Source organism: Anabrus simplex, chromosome X (genome assembly GCF_040414725.1).
Source record: "Anabrus simplex isolate iqAnaSimp1 chromosome X, ASM4041472v1, whole genome shotgun sequence".
Lineage (NCBI taxonomy): Eukaryota > Metazoa > Arthropoda > Insecta > Orthoptera > Tettigoniidae > Anabrus > Anabrus simplex.
The window spans coordinates 44318886-44342304 of record NC_090279.1 but is presented as its reverse complement, the minus strand read 5'-3'; the positions used below and the strand labels follow the sequence as shown (position 1 = coordinate 44342304).

The window sequence follows — 23419 nt, the reverse complement described above, 5'->3', positions numbered from 1 at the left end:
TCGCGCTTCCCGCCTGTCCAGTAGCAAATCGTCTGTTACCTCATTGATGCCGTAAAAACGTTTTACTTCTGACGTTTTGCGATGGCTCGATTGACTACCCGTTAAAAATTCCGCTCGAATTCGCGCATGTCATGTTTCACATATAGACCGGCCTACCGGTTTGATTTTGTTACGCAAATACCTCCATTTTACGAGTGGCTGCCTTGTAGGCATTCCAACGAGCAAGAAACTCGTGGTACAGCTGCTTCTTCAACCGTACTGCATATTTAACATCTTCATTCCTTGGCCATATGTCATGTTTAATCCTTCGTTGTCGTCGCCCTGACTTAATTGTTCCAGGAATAGAGCGAAAGGCGTCTTTCAGGTTAGTCCGGCTCACTTCAACTATGGTGATTTGTGACTGTAACTTTTGCAACGACGTTAGTCTCCTTCTTCAGGGGCAACCATTTGATCCCAATTTGTCTATTTCCTGTGAAGTATTGGGCTCTTGGTGACTTTATCCACAGCTTAGAAGACTGGTCGTTGTTGCATCGCAAGGATTTAATAAGGGGCAACTGTTATCTCTAGAACATCTTCGAGATTTCACCCTCTCACAAGGATGTAGTCAATGCGAATTGGATGGGAGCCACTGTAGTACAGAGTAGATGAATATCACTCTTTTTGAACCGTGTGTTTGCGATGATCAGTTTCTGCATAATCGCGAATTTGTTGGGCATCGTCGTTCTTTTCTCCATGTCCATGAACGCCATGGACTGTTTGTTCTTCTTTCCTCGGTCCGACACGTCCATTCGGATCATCGGCAGTGGTCTTCTTGTCAGGCAGTGCCCAGAACGCATCTTTGGTTTCCATGCGCACGTCAGTTTGTGGAGCGTTGCACTGAAACATTGGAATTTCCTTCTCTCCCCAATGCGGACGAGTTACATCAAGCGATTGTCAAACTTTTGCACCTCGGAGACTGAACCGTCAAATTTAGCTGATATGACAATGACAACACCATGAGCTGTTCTTCGGTTTCTGTTGTACACCAGTTAGTAACCACACCTCTTTTCACATGACTTTTCTCTATTCCATCTTTTTTCCGCACCTCTCAGATGCCTACAAGCCTTCTCTCAAGTGCAGAGGCTTATTCGCTACTTCACCCAGGCATAATTCAATGATGGGATACAAAATGGGGGTACTAGCATGGTTAGCCGTCACAGCCCGTGCGATGGTAAACCTAGCATACTTTTCATGCTGACTGGGCACTGCCAATGCGCGTCCCTTCCAGGGGCTGCACTAACCTTGGCTCCGATACCATGAGACATATTTCTGTAATGATGTAACGGTATTATTTTACGGCCGGCTTGTCTTGAAGCATTTAAGGGCTCATGACGGAAGGTAGTAACGCAGCTGCGGACATGGAGAACAGATGCCTTTTGCAGCCACTCCTCTAGAGAAGAAACGCTATCCTCTTTTCTGCATTAACTTCCAGAAATTTAGTGTACCTCTTCAGCCATCTGGTCCCTAGTGAACGTCTCCATCTCCGCCAAAGTTGCCATTAAAGAATTTGTACATGTTTGGTACGCGAGAGCTTTTATATTTTGCTCAAGTTCATCGGCAGGCCAGCGGGGAACCCGTATCCGTCACCTGGGAAGCGCCAAATGTTACAGCAATATAGCTGGTTCGTGTAGTATATTTATCAATGCAAAATGAAACATTATTTTACTGAAAACTAATTGTGAACCTGATAAATTACTTGTCACAGGAATCACGTATTCACGTAATTAAGAAGGGTTACTGGCTTTTGCACCTTTGCTAGGTGTGTTATGCCACAGAACGCATGACATACAATCCAGTGTCGTATCTTCTGCCCCCTGTTGTCTATTGGTGTCAACATCAATATCTTGTTTGATGATCAAGAGATTTAGTCTGTCATATCTGGAATCAATGCCCCCCTTTCATTTGTCCACTTATTTTCTCCAAAGAGTGCAGTAACAATACATGGTCGAGCCTCCCATTACTTTGCTTGTGAGCCAGTCATGCATTCAACTGGGCCATGTGAATTCAGTTCATACAGCATGAACTGGAAAGTACCTGTCCATGTTACGATATATTTTAGCCCGCGTGATCGATTTTCCCATGTGGCAGTTGTAAGCGGATCTCACCTTTAACCAAGAAATTTGCATTTCCCGCCCTTCTTCCGTAGAATATGTAGAACAACTCTGTGGTGGGGAGACAGGCTCAGAATTGGATGCTATCCAACTATGTTATGAATCCACTAAAAATAATCACGTTGCCCGTGATCTTTTGAAATAAATAGAATAATATTCCTTCTTTTACATAGCAGCAATATCCACTATGGTGCAATTCAACGTCTTGTCATCTCGAATTTTGGCTCAAGCCTTGATTTTCATGCTCCGTCTATCCGTATTGTTAAAGTAATACGTGTAAGAATATTCAAGGACATTATAGGTTGCGTTTGGTTTCAAAATCAGGATATTAGAACATTGTAAAAAAACGCTACCACCAATGCCATATTCTGTGTTGCCTTCATAATGTCTTTAACAGCAGTGTCTTGAGGAGAAAAGACAGTATCAATGCTGGCGAGAGAGCCGTCTTATTCTTGTTATATTTCAGCTTTTCCAGGATTTCATCAGGATTAGTTTCTTCCGTGTTAAATACAGGAATTAAGACGTAGACTGATGTAGTACTTGGTAGTAAGTATGAACGTCCTTGTATAAACCTACCGTCCTATATGTAGGTTGGCTATGTTTGATTGCACATCAAAGATACATATTTCGGAAAAGCGACACAGTGACATAATAAAATGGTATAGTGATATAACAATGTACAAATACAATATGTATATTTGTGTGACAAAATAACATTCATAAAAGATTAGCCATGGTTCAGCAGATCTTGGTGAATGTCGGCAAACGATGATCTCAACTTTATTAATATCTACAACACTGACATTCCCTCCAACAACCTCAAGAACAAGGTCCTTTACAAAAATTATTACTTGCCTGCGACGAAGCGCAGAGTGCTTCAACAAGATCAAAACTCCAAAGCATATGCCATTCTTTATGTAGGAGAACAGACTACGGATTTCGATAGAATTATATGTGCTGGATTAAAGAGCTTGTACGAGTATTCACCCTTTTAGGCTGGACCACTTCTCATGCTTTCTTCAAAATTAACTCGTACATTTCTAAACCGTGACATGTTTCTTGCGCGTGATATCGTGATTAAGAAAAGACGCAACATATTCTCGTAAAAAGTGAGAGCTTTTGAAATTTAACCTCAGATGATGTTTCCTCTCCGGAATGTAATGTTTGAGTAACGAGCTCTCTGCACTGGATATCAGTGATTGGAATGTCCAGTAGCAAATCCCCTGTGTGAGAGTTGTAGTGGATTTGGCTGTTGAACTAATGGTCACATGGTTTTAATTTGTCACTGTAGATCGAGACCCGAGGTGAGCTATAGAGATCATCAACCTCCTGACGGCGGATCATCTAGCCTGCTCCAAGTGTGCGGATTTTCTGATAAATGCTTTACAAAGAGGAAAATGCTGACGGGGGACACGCGATTGCATAAAGGTGGGATTATAAACGAATGCTCAGTATCTCATAAAAATTTCAGAAAAAGGCCGGACGTTATGCGGTCTCACACGAGCGAGAACCGATACTATTGCAACATCTGTGGAAAATCCTTCAGCTGGAAAAAACTAGCAGGTCACATGGGTATTCACACAGACAACAAGTCACACCTTTGCACTGTATGCTGCAAATCATTTGTCAAGAAAAGCAGTTTATCTTATCACATGCTGACTAAAACAGGAGAGAAGCCATACAGGTGCAATGTCTGTAGCAAATCATTCATAAAGAAAGGCAGTCTACTCGATCATGTGCGGACCCATACAGGCGAGAAGCCATACAGCTGCAATGTCTGTGGCAAATCATTCATACAGAGAGGTAAACTAACCGCACATATGCGGACCCATACAGGCGAAAAGCTGTACAAATGCAACGTCTGTAGGAAATCGTTCATACAGAAAAGCATTCTAACCGATCATGTGCGGACCCATACAGGCGAGAAGCCATACAGGTGCAATGTCTGCGGCAAATCATTCATACAGAGAGGTAAACTAACCGCACATTTGCAGACCCATACAGGCGAAAAGCCGTTCAATTGCAACGTCTGTAGGAAATCATTCATACAGAAAAGCATTCTAACCGGCCATATGCAGACCCATACAGGCGAGAAGCCTTACAGGTGCAATGTCTGTGGCAAATCATTCATACGCAGAGGTCATCTAACCGAACATACCCGGACCCATACAGGCGATAAGCAGTACAGGTGCAATGTTTGTAGCAAATCATTCATACGGAAAGGAACTTTAACCGGTCATATGCGGACCCATACAGGCGAGAAGCCATACAGCTGCAATGTCTGTGGCAAATCATTCACAAAGAAAGGTAGTTTAACCAGTCATATGCGGACCCATACAGGAGAGAAGCCATACAGGTGCAATGTGTGTGGCAAATCATTCACACTGAGAGTTAGACTAACCGAACATATGCCGACCCATACAGGTGAGAAGCCGAACAGCTGCAATGTCTGTGGCAAATCATTCACAAGGAAAGGTAGTCTAACCGATCATATGTGGACCCATACAGGCGAGAAGCCGTACAGCTGCAATGTCTGTGGCAAATCGTTCATACAGAAAGGCACTCTAACCGGTCATATGCGGACCCATACGGGCGAGAAGTCATATAGCTGCAATGTCTGTGGCAAATCATTCATAAAGGGAGGCAAACTTACCGAACATATGCGGAGACATACAGGCGAGTCATAAAGAGAGGTAAACTAACCGAACATATGCGGACTCATACAGGCGAGAGCCTTACAGGTGCAATGTCTGTGGCAAATCATTCAGAAAGAAAGGCAGTCTGACCTAACTGTTCATATGCGGACACAAACAGAAGAGAAGCCATACTGTTGCAAAGTTTATTCCACTGAAGCACAACTTGTAGGATTTCAGCAAAATATAACAGATATCCTGGATTCAGAAGGTCAATTGGTCTGTATCGCGACTGGCCTGTCTAAGGCATTTGATAGGGTAGATCATGGGACACTACTGGCAAAAATGAGTGCAATTGGACTAGATTAAAAGAATGACTGAATAGGTGGCTCTGTTTTAAGAAAATAGAACTCAGAGAATTAGAGTAGGTGAAGCTTTCTCCTGCCCTGTAAAAATTAAGAGGGGAATTCCTCAAGGCAGTAGTATTGGACCTTTATGTTTTGTTATATATATATATATATATATGGTATGTGTAAAGAAGTGGAGTCAGAGATAAGGCTTTTCGCAGATGATGTTATTCTGTACAGAGTAATAAATAAGTTACAAGATTGTGAGCAACTGCAAAATGATCTCTATAATGTTGTCGGGTTGTTGCATTTTCAAATTAAAGCTCCCAAATGAGCTGTTTTCATTCAGTAATGGCTACTATACCCCACCCATATACAATCCCTCCTTCAACGATAACGCCCCTTCCTCCCAATATCAATAACCGACCCACCGCCGTCTCAATCTATATATGTAGGATTGAGACGGCAGTGAACCGAACTACCGAACCTTACCCCCACCACTACCACGTGCAAGGGTTTGACAGCGGCATAGGTCCAACCCTTCCGAGGGCCCGGCTCAGACTGAATACTTTTGCCCTCCACCCGCGTGGGCGCGCTGTTGTACATCACGTCACTCACCCTAAGCCCACGTGACGAATACGGCAGCTCCTATTGGTAGAAACATCTTCCGATTGCTATTGGTCGGTTTGAGTTTGACAACTTGGACCACGTGGGACGACCACGTTTTTGACATTTGTGACATTTTGCTTTACTTTGATTTGTATGCGCATATCGATTATCTTCGTTTGCGTGTTTCAAGAAAAAGTACAAGATATTTGAGGTAAGCAACTTTACTGTTCTTGTTTTACTAATCTCCTGAGGCCAGAACATGAAAACATACCACACCAAGGCAAATGAATTTCGGATAATTTGAAACATAAGTGCGGCCAGTATCCAGTATTCAGGAGATAGTAGGTTCGAATCCCACTATCGGCAGCCCTGAAAATGTTTTTCTGTGGTTTCCCATTTTCACACCAGGCAAATGCTGGGGCTGTACCTTAACTAAAGCCACGGCTGCTTCCTTCCCGTTCCTATGCCTTTCCTGTCCCATCATCGCCATTAGACCTATCTGTGTCGGTGCAACGTAAAACAACTAGCCTTATCATATTTGTCCCCCCGTGGGTAGGGCCAGTAGAATAACAGCCACAGCATCTTCTGCCTGCTGTAAGAGATGACTAAAAGGTGTCCCATGTGGGCTATGCACTTGGGAACTTGGGTAGGCTACCACGGAGCCCTTAATTGAATTTTGGCACCGCTTACTTGTGCCAGGCTCCCCAATTTCATCTATCCTATCTGATCTACCTCGATCACGACCTGTTCTTTTCTGCCCCCGATTGTATTATGTATGGAGGCCTAGGGAGTCTTATTTTCCCTCCATGGCCCTGGTCCTCCTTAGCAGATACCATCATTTTCCTAATGTCAGCCCCCTTCCATTTCTTCTCTCCGATTACTAATATATATAGGGGATGGTTGCCTAGTTGTAATTTCTCTTAAAACAATGAACTAGATTTTAGGCCCTTTTAATCAACAAGCATCATCATTTTAAGCAAGGAGATTTGTGGTGAGGGCAAGATGTTTGGTGGTCATGACATATACTAGGAACTGTCCCATCATTCGCCTTACTGCAGGCGAAAGGAAAAACCATTCTCAGGACAGCCAGTGGTAGGGGAACAGCCCGTTTCTGTGTCCCAAATGCAGAGGTGTAGAAACACGGTGGAACCATAGCCACCCCTCCTCTGCTTGGTTGGCCGGTTGGAGTGCATGCTGTCAGACCACAGATCAGCCTACTCTGCAACCACCAACATAGATTTCTGCCTTCGATATACAGTAGGTACAAAAAGCACTGTCTGAAGTGAGTTTCCACTGTCTTCAACTGGCATCTCGTCTAGGTCACAGCAAAGTCCCTTGCACACCGTAATGTTGTGGAAGTAGCAGCATATTGTTCATAATACTGTACTAAATTAGCAAGCAATTCCTTGGACATAGCTCTTAATAGGTGGAGCTATGTTGTGACTTGACATGGGAATGTTTTGTGCTGGATCAGCTGCCATATTATTGTATTTAGATCCTGACGCTACATATTTCTGTAAATTTATTAGAACTGCTCTCCTGCGGATGGACTGAAAGGAAGCATTATTTGTACCTCATGCATGTTGTAAGAGGGAGCAATCACAGAATCTGTAAGCTCTCTCTTGTCTTTTAAACCCTCAAATATATTCATGATTCCATCCTTTTCCATGTAGCAGAAAAATTTTGATATATCCTACTGTCACATAAAATAGAACATTTTTATTGTAAATAGTGTAGGTTAATGAATACAAGGGATGCATACAATTTTGTAGCTTGACATTGTTTATCATCTAAATGCAGATGACTGATTGATTGATATGTTGTGTTTTGGTGCAGTATGTAGGAACAGAGTATGTGCTATCATGTCTTGGTTTCTTCAAACACTACTCTGCCAGAGATTTGCCATCCCCTAGTAGATGCAAAAGAAGTACAAATCTCAATATTTTTCAGTGTGTGGCCCTAGGTTCCTCTTTTGACAGAGAAAGATGTATCATATAGTAAGTTCCTTGGGAAAATACAAATGGTGTTGCTGAAAACTTTTGCAATGTCAGTGCAACGTTAAACTGCAATAAGAGAGAAAAGTATTATGTTGTACCTTGTCAGTTCCAGTCTCTCTTTCATAAATGAATTATCTTGTATTTGTGTTGTATTGAATAGTTTTCTGGCTGATGAATATTAATTGATGATTAACACTGCTGAATATAATGTCATGCGATTATGATATACTATGATCACTAAAACTTTTGTTCAAATGTCTACACAATTTTATACCTGTAACACTGTGGATAGTAGGTAGAATATAGCTCCATAAATCAAAAAATCATGTTTCATTTCAATTTACCTTTGAATCCTACAAACTCCCTCCTTAGCATATGAGTTTCCTTTTATCATTTTGGTTCCTGTGTATGGTTTTCTTTCTTACATTGTATTTATATTTTATTTCCTGCATAAGTGGCATATCTTGATACTATTGACTGTTACAGTTGGCTTAAGTAGTGTTAAAGAGGACTGATGTATGAGGGGATGTTAGTGTCTATTTCTCTCATAGGTCTTAATCTGAGATAAGTATTGCCAATCCCATTCACCTTCAGGTCACTTCCTTCCTCCCTTTGTGAGTTAGCTCCCTTTTTCCTCAGCAGAATCAAACAAGAGCAGCACAGACAAGGCCAGTCACTCCGATCCTTCAAGGCTTTGTGGATTAGTAAAAATAAAATATAGCTCCATAATTGAAATAATTATAATAAGCAGCACAAGTGGTAAGCTTCTTTTCTCCAGCAAAAAATTATTATTAATAATAATAATAAAGCACAGGCCAACCTCCAGGTGTATTGTTGTTCAGAATGCAGTATTTCAGAAAAAGGTAACAGAAGGAAGGAAAGAAAGAAAAGGAAATGAAAGAAAAATATAAGAGAAAGAAAAAAAGAAAAAAATATATTTAATGTAATTTTTAAGAGTGGAGGGGGGACGAGAACCTTGGGGACCCTCCGCGCGCTAAACGATTTAAATCACCCGCCCGGTAATTTTAGTTCAGCCCTGTTTACACAAGAGGCGCTGGTGTGCAATTCCTGGCGATCTTTGCGCAGCCGTTGCGTACAGAAGTAAAAAATAACGTTGAGAGTCATCTCTTACTCATTCTCTTTGACCACGTGTAAAGCCCACTAGAACAGGACTATATTGATAGTTGATAGTTACAAATATAACGGGATATTGCACCCAGTGCTGTTTTCAAGAAGTGTCGTGTACTCTGGAGTTGTCACTGGTAATTCATCCTTTCCTAAATTCAGCCCGTTCTACTGACTGATACAAATCAAATCCGTTCTTTAAGTGTTTGTTTTAAATGATTACACTGAATTAAAATATCAGGTTTTGTCTCCAGGTGTGAGGTATGTGTTACATAAGACGCGTATTAGCCATTTGTACAGCCTATTCCGTTAATTTATTGTGCTACAGATTTTCGTCATTGAGAAATTGTGACTTCTATCATTTACAATGTGTCCACAATCTCTATTGTCGATAAGGTTCAAGTTCTATAATTTACTTTTGCGAAAATTATACATCTCAATTGGGAACAGTAAGAAGTTAATACTAATCTTTTTCAGTTTCAGCATTCTACATATTTTTAACATTTAATATTTTTAATTTTCTTAAATTTTATTTCTACTTAAGCATTAAAACTGTATACGCATATAACCGACATTCTTTTTGAAAACTCCTGGCCTTTGTGTCACAAGTGCCAGCAAATCTGTTCCTCGTGTGTTGTAGCAATATAACGTAACTTACCTTACCTATCAAAATTTTTTTGGAGTGAAGAATATATCTGAAGGGCTACGCAGGTGAAGAATCGCGGATATTAGTTTCAGAAAGAAATTACAATATGTAGTGCATAATTTTAATTATTGTGTTGCTGTGTTATTTACCTATGTTTGCAATTTAATAGTGACGCTGTGAATGTTGAGTTGTTCTTTACACTGTAGGCTGCGACATGTGGTAGTAGGGTTCGAAATTTTGAGAAGTTTCCGTTTAGGATATCATATGTAGAACTCTTGTTATGGTTATCAGTGTTGTTAAGGAGATTCTTCTGCATTGTATCAGTCATAGAAAACTTGAGGTCCAATAGGTATGATCACAATATTAACAGTCATGTAAAATTTTGAGTCTCTTAGGTATGTTCATAATATTGACGGTCATGTAAAATTTCAAGCATAATGCTTAGTCTGTTGACAGATAACCTAAGTAGCAATGACTGCAATAAGGTAATATATTTCTCTGGGCTATGTTTCAGTGTAAAATCATTGGAAGTAATCAAGAAACCCAGTACCTTCTAACTACTTCAGTTGCAGTGTGAAATGGACCTGCAAGTAAAAATCTAAGAGGAACCAGCCTGGCTTGAAAGAACAAATGCATCACTTGTGAGTCTCAATGCAAATAACTTTATAGAGATCAGAATTTAACCCTTAGTAGCTGAATAAGTTTGGCAGGGGCATAATTTACTATGTGCTTCCCCAATATTAACCCCAGCAGTCGCCATTTGCTACATGGGCATCTAGGGAAACTATGTCTCTCTTTTGTTTCTTTGTCTGGGAGTATGTGATAATGTGCTACGCAAGGCAGCCAACTCTTAGGAAGTACAAACAACAGTATTTATATACATCTATAGGTCCAACTAGTGACAGAAACTTTGTTCATGGGGCAAGGAAAGGGGTTCTGGTGGCACCTGCCCCCAGATTATGGTCGCCAAGTGGACAATTGGCCTCTAGCATTTACTAGGGAGATGGCAGTGCATGCTATGTTTGATAGTGGCAAAAAGCTGAATTAAAGTTGTGGACTTGATAGTGATGGAACCTTGGTTAGGTCCAGCTACCAATGAAGTTGTGACAGGCAGCGTTTCAAGATCGAGGCATCAGGACATTTCAGGAGCTAAGTACCCATCAAATGACTGTTTATTGTTTATTGATTACCTCTGGCATTTATTGAAATGGATTTCTGTAGGTTGTATGGTTATGTTTTTATTCTCCATGGTTTGGTAATGGTATCGTTGTGGGATTGACATCATCTCCTATCGTACATTATCCAATTTTAGTGCTAGTAGCTGGTGAACTGAAGGACAATTGTGGGTGCTGGATTTAATTCGGTTACGGCCAGTAGGTCTTTGAATTTCATAGTGAACATATTTTTCCTCCAAAAGAAGTTCCAGGTAAGATTTGCATCATTTAAACTTCTTTACAATGTTACTAATGTTGGGTGATCTCATAGTAAAACTCTGCCTTGGCGGAGAAGCTGTAAAATAATTTTGGAGAAGAAGCGACTTATTGTCATCATCTATCCTTGCTCTGTCTGTTGCTACTGTAAACACAGTCCATTGTAATCTTCTGAATATGTGGCTTACAGTTCAGTCTCTCTTCATCTGATAGCTTACATGGTGATGTGATAACATTCTACTTTCATGTGGGAAAGTGTAATTTGGGTCCATTCTAGAGGTATTTGATGAAGCTGAATATCCCAGCACACGTCTGTAGTTATACTGGCATAAAAGTGAATTCCTGCACATCATTCTTGCACCTCAGAGTCTTTGAAAACCTTGAGAGTTGGAAGAGGGATATTCAGTGAATAATTGTGACTTGGCAGCAAAAATCTACTCCCAACACTGTGAACTGCTAATTTATAGATGTGATATTGTCCAGGAGTTGCTTAAAGGTGAAATTCTGCAGCTTATGCACACTGTTCTCTGAATAAATGTTTGCTGGTTGAGTTCTAAATTATAGACACTACAGAAGAGAACAGTGTCTGAACATATCTGAGATGCGAGTGCACTGCTATTCAAGATCTATACTCTTGACACTTCTTGTTATGTTCTATTCTTGGGTATATAGAAAAAAACAATAGCTGTCATCAACAACAACGGAATTCAAGAACTACAATGTGACCCTACAAATATATTTCAAAACAAAATAAAACAAGCTATCCAGCAAACAGACTTTATTCTCACAGAACAAGAAAAGGAAAGCCTCACTATCAAAAAATCCTCAACTCCCCACAGTATGAGCCATCCCCAAAATACACAAAAGCTCATGTCCCATTATACCAATAGTAAATTATGATGTGCCAATTTACAATTTAAGCTAACAACTGAAAAAAATCATAAAAGAGAAAATCTCACTTAAAGAAGACAGATAAATTAAAACCAGCCTAGCACTAATCAACCCCTTCCCGCCCGAAAGCGCCCGACTGTTCACTTTCCCTTACGGTGCGTATTGCCCTAAAACACCCAGCTGCATTATCTGCATACGTGTGCAATCTATGCAATAGTTTTGTATTTTTTGGTAGTGAATTGTTTACTAGGCTTTGATGAACATGCAGTACAATATACAAGGCTTAGGAAATAAAAGAAGAGTGAGAATTCGTCTTGAAGTTGTCTAGGGAACGGACTTGAACTTCCGCGAGTGCTGGTCAGCTGTTTAGTTCGTAAACATGACGGGATTGAATACTGCGGATATTGAGACTGAGCTGAATAACGGCATAAGAAATGACACAGAATTGTTGAGCAGGGGTAGAGGTAAATTTTAAGTGAGTAAATAACATATCAACAAAGATAATTTTACTGATAACTGTGATATAAGTGAAAACGGATATCTAGAAATCGGACCTGATGATGATGCGGCTGCAATTCAGGTAACACAAACATTTTGTTTCATTACTCAATGATTATATGGATGATGTTGAACCTATCAATAATTTCAAAAGAGTATTATGGGAAATAGGTCATATTTTTACATATGTTAGGTGGAGACAATCTATTCAGTGATGTTACCGATTGCGTATATATCAATGCAGCAATCAAACAGGCGCATTTCAGTAAAATAGAACCAGAATGGGAAGACACTTGCTAGAGGAAATGAAAGTTGATATACAAGGTCACCATTACACTTCCAGAATCTCATCTTTATTGGCTTAGGGGGATTTAGACAACATGAGAATATGACAAATACAGCCTACCTCAGTGTTGAGTATCTCCAGCACGGGTGGGGGTTTGAACCGACAAACTTATGACTCAATGAATAGAGAAATGGACATGATGGTATGTTAAATGTTGTAAATGATGGCATGTTTTCTAATACTATTGAAAATGAAACGGTGTGCTCTGCTTGAATATTTCCTAATTAATAGGTTGAAACCTGGGGATAAGCGGTGCAAAAATGTGGGTGGTAAAGGGTTAAAGATACCCCTTGACATCACTAACATGTACACCAACGTAACAATAGATGAATCCATTAAAATTATCGAAAATCTTCATAAAGAAAATACTTCACTGCAGGAAACCAATGAAATAATTAGCCTTATTAGAACAATGCTACACCAAAATTGCTTTGCATTCACTGACAAGATGTATTGCCACAAAGAAGGGTTAGCCATGGGCTCACCATTATAAGGTATAATAGCAAACATTTTTTGAATAACTTTGAAAACATCTTCTGAACGTATCAGCATTCAAAAGGAATATTATACTGGAGCAGGTATGTAGGCGACATCATGTGCATATTATAATGACTTCACTAATGCACACCAGTTATTAAACACACTAAATTATTAACAAAATTCCACCAGCTTCACAATGGAGCAAGAATCTAATAAGAAAATAACACCACAATCAGCAGGAATAATGGCAACCTCTCTTACAAAGTGTACAGCAAGCCCACTCAGGTGTTGCATGCTATTGACGAGTCTAACCATGCATACACACTAAAAATAGTTGGAATGAATACAATGATACACAGAGCTGTTTCCATACCAATGAGCACAATGGAGTTCAATGAAGAGGCACAAATTGTTAAATAAATCATGAAAGAAGACAACCACCCTCCAGGCACAGTAGATAAAATATTAAACAAACAAAAGAAAAGTCCCTGGAAAACCACCACACTTGGTTCTCAACTACATTAATAATAACACATAAAAAGTAGGTTATATCTTTAGGAAACAGGGTTTTAATTAACCTTTAGGATGAACAACACACTGCAGAGACACATCAACAAGTGCACCTAAACAAAAAAGACCCTTTCTCAAAGTCACGAGTCTATGAACTCAAGTGCCAAGAACTTAACTGCATTGCCACCTATATAGGTCAGACAAAACAAAATTTCCACACAAGATTCAAAGAACACAATAAACGATCAGATATAATCAGCATTCAGCCTTTGGGGAGCACATATACGACATTTCACACTATTTCACAGACATCAACACAGATCTAAAAATTTTACACATTGAAAATAATATAAAATCTTCGAATATGAGGGAAGCAATCGAGATCTACATCGCAGAAAGTGCTAACGTAACCAACTTAAATGACCATACACACTTAAAAAATTCCCCGCACATCGCTCTACTCACATAATATCTGGACCATACTTACTCATTAAATTGGCATTTATCACAATTATATCCTATAGATATTCTCTATTTCAATTCCATACATTATTCATCTAAAATCATTCAGTTGCATTCATCCATCTTACATAAAAGTACATTACAACATGAAGTAGGTTAATAACCTTCTCTCCCCTCTCCAGTGTGGAAAGAGTATTCCACAGTGCTCCACTCGTTCCATCCTACTTCCCCCTCTCCTCTCCATGGTACAGTGTACTAGATTTTAACATCCAGTAGGAGGGATCCACAATGTTCAGCACTCCCCTCTCATGCTTCCCTTCCCCTCTCCGTAAGGTTTGTGCTATACTCAAAACTTTCTATTTACCTCTCCATGAGCACAGTCCTGAAATAGTATTTTGTGACAACAAAGTTGGCATTGGCAGTCTAGATAAGTTCAGGAGTTTTCTTGATATATTAATACTTGTAAATTTCTTATTTGTCAGTACTGGCTCATATTATCACTGAACTCTCTATCATTGACAAGTTTATGCAACGTAAACAATGCTGTACATATATGCATATTTTGTGTGATTTCATAGAGTCTGAGGATGTTCTTGTAGAATGAAACATGTCATTCTTTGTATAATAGAGTGTTTATTTTTACAGGTATGTTTATAGTGTAATAATTTATGTTAAAATTGTATGTTTGACAAACTAGAAAGTTTTTTGTTACATTTAACTAAGTCTACAATGGAAAGTATGGCTTCATCTTTAACAAACTCTCCATTTTGTGCGTCATTTTATCTTCCTTTCCTTAGTTCAGCTACTGTTCGATTTCTTCTGTATTAAATGGGATAAGTGAGTATATTCTGGAATTTTATACTTTAATTCGCTTTTATTAGTAAACTAACTTGTAATAGAATGTAAGCTTTTGATCACAGTTCCTCCTGCACCCCTGTAGTGTCAAAATGTTTCATGAATCCAAGTGAAAAATTTAAAGGTCTCGTAGTACGAGGGCCATCCGATAAATAGGTTTCCCTATTTTACAAAAAATACAAGCAGGCTATTTACACTTGTGCTGACCCTGCAGTGTGGGGGTAGCATGCCTGCCTCTTACCCAGAGGCCCCGTGTTCAATTCCTGGCCAGGTCAGTGATTTTTACCTGCATCTGAGGGCTGGTTGGAGGTCTACTCAGCCTATGTGATTAAAATTGAGGAGCTATCTGACGGTGAGATGGTGGCCCTGGTCTAGGAAGTCTAGAATAACGACGGAGAGGATTGTTCGTACTCACCACATGACACCTCGTAATCTGTAGGCCTTTGGGCTGAGCAGTGGTCACTTGGTAAGCCATGGCCCTACGGGGGCTGTTGCCCCATGTTGCTTGGTTTTATTTACCTTTGAGAAATATTTAATTTTCATTCTACAACTCGTACACTACTTTTCCACATAGTCACTATTTCAGTCCAAACATTTTGTTATCTTGGCAGCAGTTTCTTGATACCTTCATCATACCGGATCAGGTCCCATCTCTGTAGACAGCGGTGCACTTCCTCTTCCACCTCTTCATCTGTTGCAAACCGCTTACCTCCAAGGTGCAACTTGATTTGTGGATAGAGATGGAAATCACTCGGGTCAAGTTCCGCAGAATAAGGTGGATGGGGAAAAAGGTCCCTTTTGAATTTCTGCAGCAAATCCTGCGTCCTTTGAGCTGAATGGGCAATATTTTCTGAGACAAGACCAGAACGTTTTCGTTGGATTTTAAGTCTGAGCTTCGTGAGGACCGTGCAGGACCTCTCATGTGTGACCACACTGCATTGGGGCAGTCAGTCAACCAATACAACATCATTACAGTCCCAAAAGGCAGTAGCCAAAACTATGCCTACAGAGGCTGAGGTCTAACCGGGCAAGTTGGCCATGCGGTTAAGGCCGCGCAGCTGTGAGCTTGCATCTGGGAGATAGTGCGTTCGAACCCCACTGTCAGCAGCCCTGAAGATGGTTTTCCGTGGTTTCCCATTTTCATACCAGGTAAGTATTGGGGATGTACCTTAATTGACGCCACAGCTGCTTCCTTCCCACTCCTAGGCTCTTCCTCTCCAATTGTCAACATAAGACCTATTTGTGTCGGTGCGATAGTAAATTGTAAAAAAGAGTCTGAGGTCTTGGCCCTTTTTTATGAGCATGTTCGCCAAGTTTCTTCCATAGCATGCTTTGTGGTTTTGTTTTTAGAGTTGAATAATGCACCCTGCTTTCATCTGCAGTAACAATGCGGGAAAACATTTGATCTCCCTCTCTTTGAAGCATTTGCAGGAAAGCTCAGGCTACTTCGTTCTGTTATTGCTTGTGAGCATCAGTAAGAAAACTTGGGACCCATCTTGCACAGACTTTTCAATACTGCAAGACATTCAACAATATCATTGCAATATAGAACTGCCCAGTTTCCGTGCTGGGAGGCAGTAGATTCATTATCTCATCAGTGCTGACGCATTAATCTTTGTCCACCACATTCTGACCAACAGTGGCTGTAATGGGCCTGGCGCTGCACTGTCATCATGTAAATCTTGCTGCCATTCCAGGAACCATGAATGCCATTATGCATCTTTCACTATAAACTCACACCAAATGGCAATGAATATTGGTAGCCATTTCATTTTTTGCCGTGGAAAAGCGAATAACAGGACAGAGTTCACAAGTGGAAACGCTTTCAAGTCGTAGCTCCATGGCAGGTAGCGCCGTACTGGTGAACACAGAGCAAGCACATGCGGTTGAAGATCACCTTACCCCAGCCATACGCCAGTGGAAGTTCCTACAGTACCAACTTAATTCTAAAACATGTGGTTTGCAGAGAGGAAATAAGGAAAATTATTTACTGGATGACGTTCGTAGATCATGTAAGAGCTTCTGTAACTGCAGATGTACACTCCAACACTGATGGTGTTCTCATCCCCACAGTTCTTCACAGAACACTGCATAACATCCTTGTAGTAGTAAAACATTTCATTTGTAGTTGCTTTATGTTTGACCTGCATCACATCCTTCCCTGGTCTATGACTGTGATAAGCCTGCTTCTTTCATGTTCGTTTTTTATTTTTGCACTTGGATGAACAGAACTGTCTCAATGCAGTGTTTATCCCCTGTGAGCTTGGCAAAACCAGATTATAGAAAGTGATTAAAATGTTTCAGGGGATTTTGATCTGTCTGTCTAAACAAAATGTATGTTAAGAGCATATAGTATTAATATTTCTCACTGTATGGCAAAAGATTTAGAACAGTTTTAATACGTGGATGTGATTCAAACAACCTCAATGATTTGATAGACGTAATTGGATACATAAAATCAATTAATATAATTTAGTGTTTATGTCTGTGGCAGATTCCTTCCAAAATTTTGTGCGAGATGGTCCCAATTCCATCTCTGGTAGGATATCTTCTGATATGGCTAGAAAATGCTTCTCACTTTATATTTGGTTCTCAGTCTCATGCTTTCTCTGACATTAGGTTTGAGCAAGGATGATAACACCATTCTCAGTGCAGCCTTTGGTTTTGAAATCCTCTGCCGGTAGAAATCTCTCTTAAACAGTAGTAAAATTTTGAAAGTAACTGTAATACTTGGAAGTAGTAAATTATCATGCTCATTTGTTGGTGACAGTATTTGTAGATGTGTGTTACATGCATAACTTATGTATCTTATTTTCCACAGGAAAATATTGAAAATGTATCAGAAATGATACCACTGAAAAAAGAAGCCAAATCAGAGTTAACAGAGCCAGGGCCAATGCAGGAAAACTCACTTGAGGTAATGTACATAATTTGATAAGCCATTGTTAGGTACTGAAAATAGAAAATTGTAAACAGATATCAGTGCTTGACCCTTCATTTCAATACATATGACTGATACACTTTTTTTATGAGATTGACTGTTTACTTACCTAATTTTCACCTTTCCTTCATGTTTTTTAAGATCTTGCATTATGTATCACACAGCGGTTGGGATGGATCCAAAGACCTCTACTGTATATCATTTGGGAGGTGGTATCATTGCTACTAATATTTTTGACTTTGTGAATATTTTCAAACACGGACTTGCTATAAGGAGCACTTTTTTGTTACTGCTCCTGGGTATTTTACTAGTTGTTCCAAATGAAACACCATTGTAATCTTGTTGATTATATTGACTTCTAGATAATACAATTATTTGTAGATACAAGGTGCAGGTGATTGCTTGCTTACTGTCAGAATTCACTTACAAGTAGAAAACATTCTTATCCTTCCTAATGTGGCCTGTGATGATACTAGTCTATGGTGACTTATAATATTACTTAAACTTTCAATGAATAAATGAGCCCTTCAAGAGTGATCTGTTTCATGTGTGGTAAAGGACAGGCTTTGTTTGTTCCCCATTACTCACCTGAACATTAGGATCACTGCCATCGTCCACTGTGTTGTTATGGGCTATTTATTGGGATATTTAATTGACAATCTCTTTCAGGAATTCTGGCTTGGCTGCTCAATATACAGCCATCTGGATAATGAGAGAGGAAGTGTAGTATTTTTCTCTCCTACAAGGAAATTAGATGTAGTTAGGTAAGAAGTGTCAAAAGGGTCGTCATTTAAATTTAGTGAGGAGATGTGAGTATGTGTTGTAAGAGTGGTCCATTCTTTGTTGGTCAAGAAATAAGAATTCATCACTCTTCTAAGGTGATATATCAGACTGTTGACAGCTGCTTCTCGTTTTCTATCAAAGTGTAATGCTGCAGGAGGGATGGAATGCTGCATCAGTCCCATGCCTGCAGTTGCAGGGAAGAGCTGGTTTTTCTCAGGATTGTTTTTCAGAAAGGCCTTGATTTCCTTAGCTGCTCTGAAGAAGTTTGTGCCATTATCACTGTAAATGTTCAGGGGGTGACCTCTGTGAAAATAAGTGAACAAAGAGAGGCGAGCAATGTAGTTGTTGTGAGATCAGGTATCATGTCTATGTAGAGAGACTTGGTAGCTAGGCAGTCTGGTCTTGTTCCATCTCACGCAAATGTTTATGAGAATTGAGCCAGCATAGTCTATTCTAGTGTTAAGAAATGCTTACATGCACACTTTGTGTATTTCGTGTTAATTGTTCAGAAGTATCTGCATTCAACTTACGACCCTTGAGACGTGCATAAATGTTGCTTCTTTACCACCCCCTTGCTGATGGGATCCGAAACTTGCCTCTCAGAGATGTGATTAAGGGTTGAGTGCCATGATGAAGTAGTCGAAGTTGTTCCGCAGTGATAATTAGATTAGTGAGATGATGATATATATACAGAATGATCTAATATTTCCTCCCCACTAGAATTAAGGTATTGTGCAGTCTTCTGCCGACAAGGAGATGGCTTCTTGATCTATAATTATGGTTATAATCAATATGATTTAATATTTTCTACAGAACATTAATGCAACATTTGAGTGGAGTGTTCAACTCCGATATGCCACTCATTTGTATCTTTAGCAACTTGAAACTGGGAGCCTTTAATGTTTTCTTTGAGTAGTCTTGTCAAGAGAAAGGCTCCGCAAATCTCAGACCTTGAAGGGAGAGTTATGAAAAACCAATTTTTTGTAAAGCTTTGCTGCCTTGCATTTTACACAGAGCAACGTTTTATTGCTAAACAATCTGACATACACACGTAAATGCTATTTGTTGAGCCCGCAGTCAGATGATTATAGAGAAGAGATGTTCTTGAGTGGATGACCCTTCATGGTGTATGTAGTTGAGACTAATGCCATTGTCAGTCTTGACTGAAGCGTTGATATTAACAAGTGTTTTTGCTGTTTTACTTGAATGATTTATGACAGGGTAATGTGGAATTTAATAGTGTTTTTCTTCCTGCAGGTTTTCACATTCCTCTCATGTTATCAAGTGATTTGAATTCTAATATGAATTTAATATATTCCTGGCAGAACTTGTTATTTTTCAGACATTTTTTTCCAGGGACAGGACATGCTTAATTTCCATTTGTTTAGATCAACTAAGTTTTAAATCATTTCTTCACAGGGAGTTATACAGTGTATCTAACTGACGTGTCTGCCATCATGTGTTGCTGGAAGTTTGCTTCATGCTGTTTATCCATTGGTGTTGTTCTCTTATGTTATCCAAAATAGTGAATTTTGTTTTGTAGGTTGCATACGAGTAGAGATTGATGAGGCATAGGTTTTATCTTGTCAACTCCCCTCTGCCGCATTCGTCATTTACCACTGCTTTCTTCCTGGCATTTGACATGTGCACACTGCTGCAGTTACGGGACTGCAGTCAGCCGATTACCTGCATAAAACAAGGATGGCATCATCGGTTTTAGATTGTACACTCTACACTCTTCATGGATGTTTTTGGCGTTTCTAGTGCCATGTGTCATGACTTTTCCTCTACCTCCCCTCTTCATGTCGTCTATACAAGTATTTGTCATTACCTGTTAACTTGATACACTCTTTGACTGTTGGACAGAGGGCAAAATCTTTGTCTTATGCTGGTGTAAATCTTCACACTGGTATGGGACTTATTCTTGACCATAAGGTATTGTAAACTGCGCTTGATTCTCGAGTGAGCCGATGACCGTAGATGTTAGGCCCCTTTAAGCAACAAGCATCATCATCATCATCATAATCATCATCATCATCATCACCATCATCATCAAGACTCTTGAATGGTAATATTTGATTATGTATCCATAAAGGCGCAGCTGCATGTGTAATTCCTTTATTTGGAATGCTTTTGGAAGTTACGTGAAAATGAACTTTCTCTGTGTCAATTCTCTCAAAAATCCTGGAATTAAAAATTTGTTTACATTCCTGAACTGCATAATAGTCTTATCTTGAACTTGCTTTGCTCATATTTTCTAGTCATTTCAATTCTTACTGTATGCCCACATTTTGTAATTGAAAATGCTGATCTTATATTCAGTCACCTGTTCTTATTTTTTTTCTATAGAGACACTAAGTCAGCGGGTTTCTCTTTGGAGGGCACATGGTGCCACTCATTAGTATCTTTAGCAACTTCAAACTGGGAGCCTTTAATGTTTTTTTTAATAGTCTTGTCAAGAGAAAGGCTGTTGGTTAGGAAATATCTGTTCTGTTTAATGTAACTAATTGTAAATGTTGGTGACACTCTCACTGATCTTTGTAGTATTTCCTTTGTGTTTGGTTGTGAATTACCTTTTGACTGTTTTGTGTTATACTGTTTGTAAGTTGTTGTGGCTTGGCTTTCAATATATCTGAAGTAGCCAGTTCTTGTTCATGCACTAGTGTCCTTGTATTTTCCTGACTGCTTGTGCATTATTTATATCTTACCCCTGTGTACAATCCATAGTATAACCTTTCTTGGCCAGCACGTGCATATGTCTCTTTCATGTTCACCTTTTATCTTTCATAAGTAATTGTACTAACCTGTCCATCAGAGATTCATCTCAATTTTGTGTTTTGGAGAACTGGTTAGTTTTTATGAGTTTGCTGATACATTATTAAATGGTGTATGAAAATTTGAGTTCTTATGAATAGGTCCATTTGAGGAGTATACAAAATGGGATCAGCAAGTGTTAAGTCTCTAGGAATGTTCCAGTAGGAAATTGGCATTGTTGAAATTGTGGTTCTTTTTCAGAAGCTCACTAGCCAGGGTAAAGTCGGTGATGAAATTGTCTGTAGTGACGTTTCTCCCTGTTCCCTCAATATCTTTGACAAGTCTCAATACCACATTCCTTCCATTGTTCACTTCTCTCTCTCTGTTTACTGATGTAGCATTGTCAACTGCAGAGGCGCACACATAAACCGTGTCCAAATCCGAGAGGAGGCATAATTTTGTTCCATATTTTCCTCTTGGTTTGGTAGATAAATACTGCTTAAAGAGGCATTTTCCCTAAAGGAAGCCAGATGTTCATCCACAGTATTCTTTTCAAATGGAACAAACACTTTAGGTAGTTGTGAAACGAATATGTCATGAACATCTCTTCTTGCTGTTAACTTGCCATTACATCTATGGGCTGGTCTCTCTTCCTTATTATCGAAGCTCAGAACTGGGTTATCATTTGGGACCATTGAAGAGATATTGTAGCTCGAAGGATAGGGTGACCGTCTGCTTCATTCCATACTTCTCGCAGTGATTTGCCCACTGATTTGTAGACTCCAGCAAAATCAAGCCTGCAAATACAGATAACTGCATGTTATTGTTGATTGTGATTATTAGCAGTTAACAAAAAACAGAAACTGCTATTGTTTCCAAATTGTGTAAACCGTACATATCTAGAAATGCTTCAAACTCTATCAAAGAAATGGGCTTGGAGCTTTCCTTTTATCTGCAAAAACCCTCTTCATTTCAATATTTGTTTCCCATAAATTGGTTTCCAGCATTTTATAAATGATGAATAGCTGCATTGCCAACATCTGGGATCACCTGTCCTCTGAAGAGCATATCTCGTGGGTCCAGGTGCAATTCTCATTATGTTACTCAATCTGGAATACGCATAATTTAAATTTACGTTTCTCTGAAGTATCATTAATATAAACAACTAAAATATTGAAGAGCATATAGGCCTATAGATATAGGTCCATGATGTAAATGAAGCAATTGCATTGTTCATATTTCAGTGCAACCCCAGTTTTGTGTGACCTCGATTTAGCACTATATTCAATTTTTAATAATTCAAAATTCAAAATACTGTAGGGCAAAACTCGCATTTAGCGTTAAGGAAATGTTAAAAGTTTCCAATATTTTGGTTATAGGACATTAAGAACCACTGCAAAAGGCGTCGTAAGCTTGCTAAGGATGATTCAAGGCAGAAGAGGAATTTGGAGCATGGGCACTTAGAGCTAAAATGAGATGTCTGACTCTGATTGACATCTGTTCGCGGCCGATGTAGTAGAACAGAACCCCCGTTTTAATGACAGTGTTATTATAATCTATGAAAATTCCTGTATTAATATGTGGAATATCCTTTAGTTACAATACAATGAGAATCCTTTTACCGTTTCATCCATTATCACAGGCAAATTCAGGCATGTTAGTTTTCATCCATTACCAGTACTCATACACTCTACTCCAGGGTTTATATTGAATGTGATCAATCGTCTTCTGTGTTGTTTCATTGCTACGCATGAGTGAATTGATCTTGAGTGAGTCTGAGGTTTCTCACAACACAGACTGGTGTATTAAACATCGGGATAACCTATTTTTGCAATAAGTGCAATGACAGCACTTGTTAACTCTTAGAAATAAAAGCTGAAGTAAAAGATTCCTTAATTTACTATGTTCTGAAATTAAATAAGAATGTGATACTTCTCAAGATACAGTGGTGTGCATAACTAA

General features: G+C 39.4%; 1 protein-coding gene across 1 annotated transcript in view; it reads left to right on the top strand.

Moving 5' to 3' along the window:
- Positions 1–3637: 3637 nt before the first annotated feature.
- LOC137503258 (zinc finger protein 568-like) overlaps positions 3638–23419 on the top strand; it is a 60621-nt gene continuing 40839 nt past the window's right edge. Inside the window, exon 1 of the mRNA XM_068230799.1 lies at positions 3638–4826. Within this exon, the coding sequence (XP_068086900.1) occupies positions 3638–4826 (1189 nt within the window). The remainder of the gene's footprint in view (positions 4827–23419) is intronic.